Genomic DNA, 9027 nt, shown 5'->3' on the forward strand with positions numbered 1-9027 from the left:
AAACGTTAATAGAATACCGTTTAGAAATAGATATTATTAAACAGTCGTTTTCTAAAGGCAATCGGTAAGATGAAGAGAAATTTTGACAGTACAGACTTAAGTGACAAAGACAAGCAAGAAATAGTATGGAACACAAATAAAGAGACGCATCAGTTTTTAAATATATATATTGTATCAAAAGGCGAAATGGTTTCAGGGTTTGGGAGACTGCGAGGCGTATTCCAACTGAGCGGCGGCCACGGACTTCATGGACTCGTGGGCCTGGTGGACGTTGGAGCGCCAGGACAAGAGGACGTCGCGCAGAGCCAGCCACTGGGCGCGCCCGAACGTACGGTGCATTGTACTGGACACGCGCACGGCACGGGACGACTGGTCCATCCGGGCGCGGACCAGGCGCGTCTTCAACACTGTCAACACACACGACCAACTATGACGTCACAGTTTACACCCACACACATTAAGCACTTATTGAAGTGAAACTTCTTATGCGACTTCCAACAAGGTTGCGTTTAACGTTTAACACTCCCTGAGGGGGAGGGGGGGGGAGATAAAAAGAGATAGAGTGTGAATTGTGACTTGTAAGTAATGTTAACAAAGTTTGACTTAAAGAAACAAAGAATTCCCTAAAAATTAATTTGTACTCCTTCCCGTTTCCATTCCAGCATAAGGAAGTCTCAGTCCAGACACATGTAATGTTTCCAGGATATTCCTCCCACATACCTTCTATAATAAACTCCTCCACATTCCTTTCTTCTATCTGTAACTCTGATATGATCTCGTCGAAAGAGATCTCCGGGTTTGTCTCTGCCATCTGCATGAACGTCAGTATTCTCATTTTTTTCACGTTTTGGTCGTGATTCAGACCTGTAAGAGTAAGATACATGTCATAGGTATACTGAGACTGTGTGGAGTGTTCATAGAAACATTAATACAATAATAACTAATATGTTTGCATTATAGTAGATCATTTATCTTTTACAATCATTAATTAGTCTTGAATAAAAAAAATCTGTCTCTCTGTCAATTTTAAAACCTTACCATATATGGTAAACCTATAGGTTTAGATAAAAACATAATTTCTAAAGTCAAAATTAATAGTTAAAAATGTTAAATATCACTATCAAACCCTACCATTACTCAGAGAGAAAAAAATATTAATAAGTAATGTGAGCAAACTATTAATATGTACATTTGAAAATTGAAAGCCTCACCTTGAGAATGAACAAACTCTTTGTGATTCTTATAGAAGGTCAAATAGCTAGATAACTTTTCAGACACAAAGATGTTGAGCAAGTCATGTATCAGCTCTCCCTCCAGGAAGCGCACAGGTTTCAAGGCTAGCAGTGGGTCCAGGAGGTAGGTATTGGGGTCGGCGAGGGCCGTCACTATACATTTAATGGCATCCTCCCGGGCATATGAGGCATTCTCATCGGTGTAAGTACCAAGCAGTTCTATCATGACCTTGGCTGCCAGCTCGCTGTAAACATTAGTAATAAGTTGTAGTTTTCAATAAAACTATATTAAATTCGTAACATAACTATTGTGCTGAGTAACAAGACTGAAAAACAGTTAGTTGGAATTTTATATGAAACCCCTCACCTGTTCTGTCCCAGTAACGCTTGATGGAGTAACCTGTAGAGTTTTTGCATCTGTTCATTGGATGGTGTGCATGTGGCGAACTCTCTCTTCAGCTGTTCCACCCCCTTGAACACCTCACCCACAGAACCCACTCGGGCAGCTAGCTCAATGACGTGATAGTACACATGATAACGGAGAGGAGAGTTGGACTCTAAATTGTTGTAGAGGCGCCACAACCTGGAACGAGTAATGTTTGCTGCAGTGATTCCTTTTAATACTAAGCCATACAGAAATATTTTGTAGTCTTAAAGTTAAATAAATACAAGTATAAACATTACTGCCACAACTAATAATATTGTGAAACTAGTGTTATTCGGATTTACTACGCGGATTTTATTATTTAAAAACTACATAATCACGGGCAGACGAGGTGTGAATGTCTGCCCGTGATCACGGTTGCTGCAAAGTAACCGAAACGTCGGGATTATGTAGTTTTTAAATAATAAAATCCGCGTAGTAAATCCGAATAGCACTAGTTTCATTTAAATGAATACTCGCGAAAATCTTAGATCTCATTAATAATATTGTTCTGGGATTATTATAGTAATAATATGAACTAACGATTGTAGAGCGACCATGCCCAGCTTAGGTCCAGGGGACTTAGTGAGTCTCTGACTGAACGCCAGGATAAGATTTTCCCCTCTCTCAAGAGGTATCTGTAATCAAAACATTACACATGAATAAATATAATCATTTTGAGTGAAAAACCTTTTCAAACTCAACTCCAAAAGTTGATTTAAACATCAGTTCATCAAAAGGTGACATGACTCAAAGTTAATGAACTTAACACAATCGGTGTAGGTTTGAAACGAGAAAAACACAATAATATAAGGGCAACAAACAGCAACACTATGTAATGAAACCTGAAAAACTTGAAGCAAATTTTAAAGAAAACAGTGGACAGGCTTCGGGGGTAGTTGTAAATGTTGCGTTACATAGTCTTGAATAAAACTATATTAATTTCGTAACATATGTATCATGGTAAGTAGCAAGACCGACTGACGGAACCTAATATATAAAAACAATCTACCTACATTATACTCCACATGATATTATAATCGGACAATACCCTCCAAGTGAAACTAACGGATAGCAAGTTACAAGGAAGAGGAATAAAGTAGACTGTCTTAATAACTTGAGTGTCGGTTTACAGACCTGTGTCATTTAAGTTACACTTGTTATAGAACATATATGTAGTTTGAGATTAACATGACAAAATTAAGCTAAATTCTTCTGAAGGGTCAGCAACCTACCGTAAATTCTTAAGTATATCCTAAGATGTGGTTGTCGATAGAAGCTATGGGACTAACTTTATGCTTTTATGACATTAGGTGTATTCTATATATGATGTCAATTACACTCAGTAAGGACGGGCAGGTTTCAATATGCCAGGCAAAATTTTGGTTGGGTCCAGTAAAAAGTGTAACTCTCTCTCAATATATAAAATGTAAACAGATTTATAAGTAGGGGAAATAAAATAAAAGGAATTGATATAAAAGGTACAGTGAATGTTATGAGGCCCTTTTGAAAAACATTTACCACCAAATGAGAACGAATAATACATAACATCTCTGCTACTCAGATGAGGATACTCACGGACACCATGATGGACACTATACTGTTCAGTATGGCCTCAATATCAGCTTCATTGTTTTCTTTAAAACATGCATCACAAACTCCTACTATTTTGTGAAGATCGTCTTCAATACCCTTAGGAGATTTTTCTTCAGAAATTTCAGCACCAAGGCTTTTGAAATACTTTCTGAGTTCTAAAGCCTGAAATGAAAAAATACACCATTTAAAATTATAAAGTAAGTAGTAAGTAGAAAGCAGTAAAGATTATCAAGAAAACATTAGTAAGGGTACTTCCAAACATCAAATATATATGTTTTACAAGCTGTGTACAGAGTTTTGATAGATCCATTACACTATGGTATTTAAATCATTACGATATAAGCAACACTTTAAAACAGACATTTCATGTTTGTCCCGGTAGATCTTAGAAATGGTTTGTGTATTTCCAGCGACTTTCGCTTAATACTAGACGAGTAGTAAGAGATATAAAGTGAAATTAATATATCCTGGAAAACTCGCAAGAGCAAATCGTTATCGGAATTACAAGGATAAGTAATAAAAATATAAGGCTCAGAGCAGCAAAATGTAACTTTTAGAGGTTATGTGCACATCAACTCACCTGATCTTCTAGCGATATGTCCATAAAAACTGCTGGGCCTTGCATTTTTAATTGTTAAAACTTTATAATGCGACTGAAATAATGGTCCTTTTTGGTATCATAAATTTATAATCAAATACTAAGAAGTATGCATTTATTTTTACGTGTAACCTGTGACAACTGCTTGTTAATAGCTGTTGAGTTTTGACATAGAGTTTAACCAAGTAAAGGATATATATGGTAAGTGGTGATGGTTATTAACTTCATGACACTACTTTTTTATTATTGATTAAAGAAAATATTGCCTACGCTATAATAATTTTATATTAAAATTAAAAAGCCTCATATGAAAATAGTTTTATCAATTGGAGAAATGTTTCTTACGGTATACAAAGTATATTAGACTTCTTTTTAGCGCATACCATAAGATAACATGTTTACATTGCGAGAGAACCCATAACAGAATAATTTTAAAGCTGCAGCCATTATATGTATAATATACACGCGAGTGTATAATTTGCTGCATTCTGTGGTTTTTTGAGGTCTGACATTTACAAAAAAAAACTAGTATGTCAATGTCAATTATGAATGTTTAATGTTGTGATGATACAAAATGTGCTCTGTTTTTCATCTCTCCTACAATACTTTATACAAAACACGAAGTTTTGAACCTTTTCATGAAAAATAAAAACTGTTCATTAAGTTTAAGACAGTTTTTTGTTATATACAAGATATTTTTTAGGTTTATTGTTACATATTATCAATATTGACTATAAATACGATATGTCGAGCTTTCAAAAAGCAGTTCCTCGATCTAGTTTAAGTGGTACAAAATTAAAAAATAACATTCCCTATGTATCTTCCGGAATACCATCCTTGGACTTTATAGTCGGTGCGTATTTATTCAAACGTGTAGTTCCTCTAAGGTTATAATGACTTCAACTATAACATGTAATTTCAGGAGGTGGTCTACCTGTCGGTTCTATTTTCGCCGTGGGTGAGTATAATAAATATAATAAATATATTGAACAAATAAATGATTAGGACAACTACAAATTGTAGTAACAAAATTTATAATTTTCAGAGGAAGATGTCTTAGGCAGTTATAGCAGAGTTCTCTCAAAGTATTTCCTAGCTGAAGGAGTTGTGTGTAAACATGGCTTATTTGTTGCTTCTGCAGATGAAAATCCCAAGTTAATTGTAGGTAGAGTCTGGTTAAGTTAAATGAATGTAAAACTAGATTAGAATGTGTTCTTATTGAACAATTCTTCTTCTCGCCAAATAATTGGAAGAATGTCTGCCTTTCTTATTGGAATATCATCAGTTATATATGGAATAGTCTATAAGAGTGTTTATCAGTTCCATTTAGGATTTATTACTGGCTCAAATAAGATTCCGATTGAAGTCTCATATACAACTAAGAATAATTCAGGGTTGAAACTATTCTGTTTAATGAAAATCAATATTTTTACTACAAAAGCCTTTTTGAACAAATATTTCTTGAAGTTTAAAAAAATCCTTTTCATTCAGATCCAAGAGCTCCCCACACCCTGTACAGTACAAGAAGACAAAACAAATCAAGATGTTAACAGTGAGATGAAAATCGCCTGGAGGTATGAAGGTCTGGGCCAAGTGGAGTCATCGTTTGGAAGCAACACTAACTTCGGCCATCACTTTGATCTCAGCAGGCACATGGAGGAGCTGGCTGTTAGAGATGTTGATTTAACTTATTGTCACTTGAAACCGAGCAATGGAAAGAGCAATGGTGACTTATATACTGTTATTTTATATATATGTAGTATTCAATAAAATTATATAAATTTTGTAACATATCTATGGTGCTCGTAACAAGACTGATTGTAGTAAAGTGATCTACCTACATGACACTTGACAGCATATTATTTAAATGATACCGAGCAAGTATAACTAATACATAACAGTATAAGTTTTATGATTAATATTAAACATTTAATTTCAATGTGTCCGCAGGGTTTAGGAACTGTCTGTATCATGATCTGTTGAAAGAAATCGGAAAGGTTTTATCCAAAGAAGAATATCGGAGCGGTAGTAAAAACAAAAATATACTTCGGATCAGCATCCAGTGTCTGGGTTCGCCCGTGTGGTTGGCCACTGACTGTGACCATGACAGCAAGTACGGACAGGATCTCATTAAGTTGATATATAGCTTAAGGGTTCTGATCAGAGACACCAATGCAGTTGTCTTCATCACAATTCCCGAGCATCTGTTTGAAGTGAGTGACATGTTTATATGCCGCCTTTAAAGGTCTCGCTGGCGTGTTGGCTACATTCACGTCTATATGTGTATATAATGTCAGAGGCGCTCAGTTTGTATGAAATAATGTGTTGGGAAGCTTCATTTAATATTAAGATTTAAGAAATTATTATTACTTTGATGTGTATTCAGCGTTCTTGTATACAAAAAACTTTATTAATGCGATCGAAGTAGCGGGTCTCAGCTTGTCAGCTTCAAAATTAACTTAGTCACATTATCGCAGTATGTACATGACATATAGTTTTTTAATATAATTGTAGGATAATCAAATAATGAAAAGGCTTCTCTACTCTATCGACAACGCGGTGCGGATAGAGTCGTTCGCCGGTTCCAGTAAGGAGACCAACCCGGTGTACAGCGAGTACCACGGGCTGTTCCACATCAGCAAGTTGTCGGGAGTCAGCTCCCTGGTGGCGTTCGTTCCTCCCAGCCTGGACCTGGCCTTCAAGCTGAAGAGGAAGAAGTTTGTCATCGAAAAGTTGCACCTGCCGCCAGGTTATAACACTATTCGTGTAAACTGTTTTTAAGGTGGTAGAGCCTTGCTGTGGTCAAGTTACTACAGCTCAAACATGGGCTGCCTCGACCGGGGAAGTACACGCTCTCACAGAAGATCAATAATGACTGCGTTTCGTCCTATGAGTGAGAGAGTTGGCTGCCCTTTCCCTGTTCCCTCCCTTCCCTATCATTACCTTATTCCCACCCCTCCCTTTTTCTCAACAACTAAGGTTGGCAAAGCATCCGTAGCATGTCTGTTGCGAATGTCTCTGGGCGACGGTGACTACTGCCCATCAAGCAAGCCGTCTGCCTGTTTGCCAACTTTTACATAAAAAATATATTCCATAGGAATAAATGGAAGTCATGTATCAGTTTGCACTTAAACGCTTTCAACGCTTTTGGATGTATGTGGTACGTGCAGTGGCGTGCACACCGTAGATGCCAGTAAGCACTGCGTACCCTACCCATAGAACAACTAAACATACATTATGTAATTCTTACATTCTTTGAACCACACATTACGGAATACGAATGTTTACCGACATTCAAAATGACATTTGATTCACGAGTTGTTAAAAGTGTCATTTATCAACGTAAAAACTAACATTTTCGATCGGCCGCCGCTAGCTGCTAGCGCCGCTATGCAGCCAGAGCGGCGGTAGGCACAACTACTCTGTGCTTATTTTCCATACAAATGATCTCAAGGACGATCTACAAATCCCGTGTTGTGTGCAGAAAATGTTTGCATTTGTGTGTGTACAACCTACGCATGTGTTGTATTCGAGAGGCACTGCTTCCTTTTTTTCGTTTAAAATGTCATAAAAATGCGTTAATTGTCAATTAAAACGGGACTCTCTGATTGGTCGATAAACTGTTCATGTATTTTTTTCGCCATTTTGTTATTATTGAATATTGTCATTTGTCTTTCTAAGCGAAAATGAATAAGTTTTAAGTAGCTAATTAGTAAAAAGTGAATTATGGAAAATTATAGCTGTGAGCTCTGTACTGGTGTATGTTTATCGAAATTAATTACGAGTAGATTTTTCATATTGTCGTTTGATAATAAAATTAAAATAATTACAAAGGGAAGGTGTGTGACCAGTTTAGATTTAAGTAAAAAAAGGTAATGTTACTCGTTTTAATAAAAAGTATTATGATAGTTTTAATTAGCTAGTAGGTTGTGTACAATCATCGCTAGAGTCTTTGCAGACTCGTGGTCATCACGTATCAGTGATCCGTATACATGATGACTTTCTTGGGAAGAGATAGTTGCAGTGGTTTCCCCTTGCCTTATGCACCAGCACTTTTCGGGGCTATTTAGACCCCAAGGCTTGCTGTGGCGTCTTCTAGACAGTTTCCCGGCTGGGCTCGTTATTCCGCTACTGCTCTGTGAGACCTTCTGTCAGTGGTGTTTAAATACTCTTAGAAAGTACATATGACTCGGAAAAATCACATTGAAACTTGCCAGGTTTCGAACCCGCGCGTATGAGAAGCAGGCCTTTAACCTCCATACCACCAGGACTTATGTACAAAGAAATAAATTGTTTTGTTTTCCTAGTTTGTTGTTTTCAAATAATCATAATAATAATGTTTGGATCTCCATTGGATATTCCGATTTAAATAACTTTCATAAAGCGTCGATGAACAGATCGTAATCGTTTTAGGGTACTTCCGTGGCTCGGATGTAGTTGAGATATTCATAAAATATATAGATGTTCGTTCAGACCGGACTGCTCACTGCTGTAACTTTGGGCGCGAATATTATCAATGTTTAAATGAAACTAGTATTTTCGGATTACTTCGCGTATTTAATTATTTTTTAAAACTACACTCCCGACGTTTCGTTTACTTCGCAGCAACCGTGATCACGGCGCACATCTCGTCTGCCCGTTAAAATAATAATTTCATGTAAATGAACACTCGCGAAAGTATTAGATCTCATTACTATCGATGTTTGAGAGGAAGGAACTATGATGAAAATTGGTATTTTTTTTTCCCAACATATTCTGTTTACCTTAACCCAAATCTCTGTGCACATCCCTGGGTACATGTACTGAAACAGATTTTTTTTATTTTTGTCTATTTGTTTGTTACTACTCTACTCTGTTGCTACTCTTTAAAAGGCTGTACCGATTTTGAAGGGTCTTTCACTTGCATATAGCTGGATCAGTAAATGACCTAGTGTCCTAGTCTAGCTTCGTTTTAAAAATTGTATTTGTTATGATGGCTAAAAGACGAAGAAATAGGAAACAACTTGTAATGTTTCAGAACTCCAAGAGTCCAGCGAGCGCGAGCAGGACGACGTCACGGCCACGCCCGGCACCTGCGGCGGCTTCAAGAAGAAAGATATAGACTTCTAATAACAGTTCTGTATAACGATGTTTGTAATGAAAATACACGATACGATCACACAGCTGCGTTTCCTTTC

At 36.9% G+C, this 9027-nt stretch overlaps 2 protein-coding genes across 2 annotated transcripts; one reads left to right on the top strand and one right to left on the bottom strand.

Annotated features, from left to right (window-relative positions):
* Positions 1–153: 153 nt before the first annotated feature.
* On the bottom strand, positions 154–4020 carry LOC116766451 (eukaryotic translation initiation factor 3 subunit M). The gene is made up of 7 exons (XM_061522938.1): positions 3833–4020; positions 3235–3414; positions 2200–2294; positions 1600–1815; positions 1212–1477; positions 721–864; positions 154–407 (listed from the first exon to the last, which is right to left on the bottom strand). Exons 1-7 carry the CDS (start codon positions 3875–3877, stop codon positions 193–195), a joined length of 1161 nt encoding a protein of 386 aa, XP_061378922.1. The 5' UTR covers positions 3878–4020; the 3' UTR covers positions 154–192.
* A 380-nt stretch (positions 4021–4400) lies between these two features.
* Positions 4401–9010, top strand: LOC116766102 (elongator complex protein 4). Its single transcript, XM_032655761.2, has 7 exons — positions 4401–4703; positions 4773–4808; positions 4896–5011; positions 5342–5576; positions 5801–6063; positions 6365–6599; positions 8868–9010. The coding sequence occupies exons 1-7, from the start codon at positions 4595–4597 to the stop codon at positions 8957–8959; spliced, it is 1086 nt and encodes a 361-aa protein (XP_032511652.2). The 5' UTR covers positions 4401–4594; the 3' UTR covers positions 8960–9010.
* The last annotated feature ends 17 nt before the right edge of the window (positions 9011–9027 follow it).

Source organism: Danaus plexippus, chromosome 15 (genome assembly GCF_018135715.1).
Source record: "Danaus plexippus chromosome 15, MEX_DaPlex, whole genome shotgun sequence".
NCBI lineage: Eukaryota > Metazoa > Arthropoda > Insecta > Lepidoptera > Nymphalidae > Danaus > Danaus plexippus.

Bases quoted from the DNA above. Each gene is read 5' to 3' on its own strand.
- LOC116766451 (XM_061522938.1), bottom strand. From the start codon at position 3,877: ATGCAAGGCCCAGCAGTTTTTATGGACATATCGCTAGAAGATCAG. The intron at 2,295-3,234 runs GTGAGTATCCTC...TTTTGATTACAG, and splicing joins TAGTGTCCATCATGGTGTCC to ATACCTCTTGAGAGAGGGGA. The intron at 408-720 runs GTATGTGGGAGG...GTGTGTTGACAG, and splicing joins GGAGGAGTTTATTATAGAAG to TGTTGAAGACGCGCCTGGTC.
- LOC116766102 (XM_032655761.2), top strand. From the start codon at position 4,595: ATGTCGAGCTTTCAAAAAGCAGTTCCTCGATCTAGTTTAAGTGGTACA. The intron at 4,704-4,772 runs GTGCGTATTTAT...ATGTAATTTCAG, and splicing joins ATCCTTGGACTTTATAGTCG to GAGGTGGTCTACCTGTCGGT. The intron at 6,064-6,364 runs GTGAGTGACATG...ATATAATTGTAG, and splicing joins TTCCCGAGCATCTGTTTGAA to GATAATCAAATAATGAAAAG.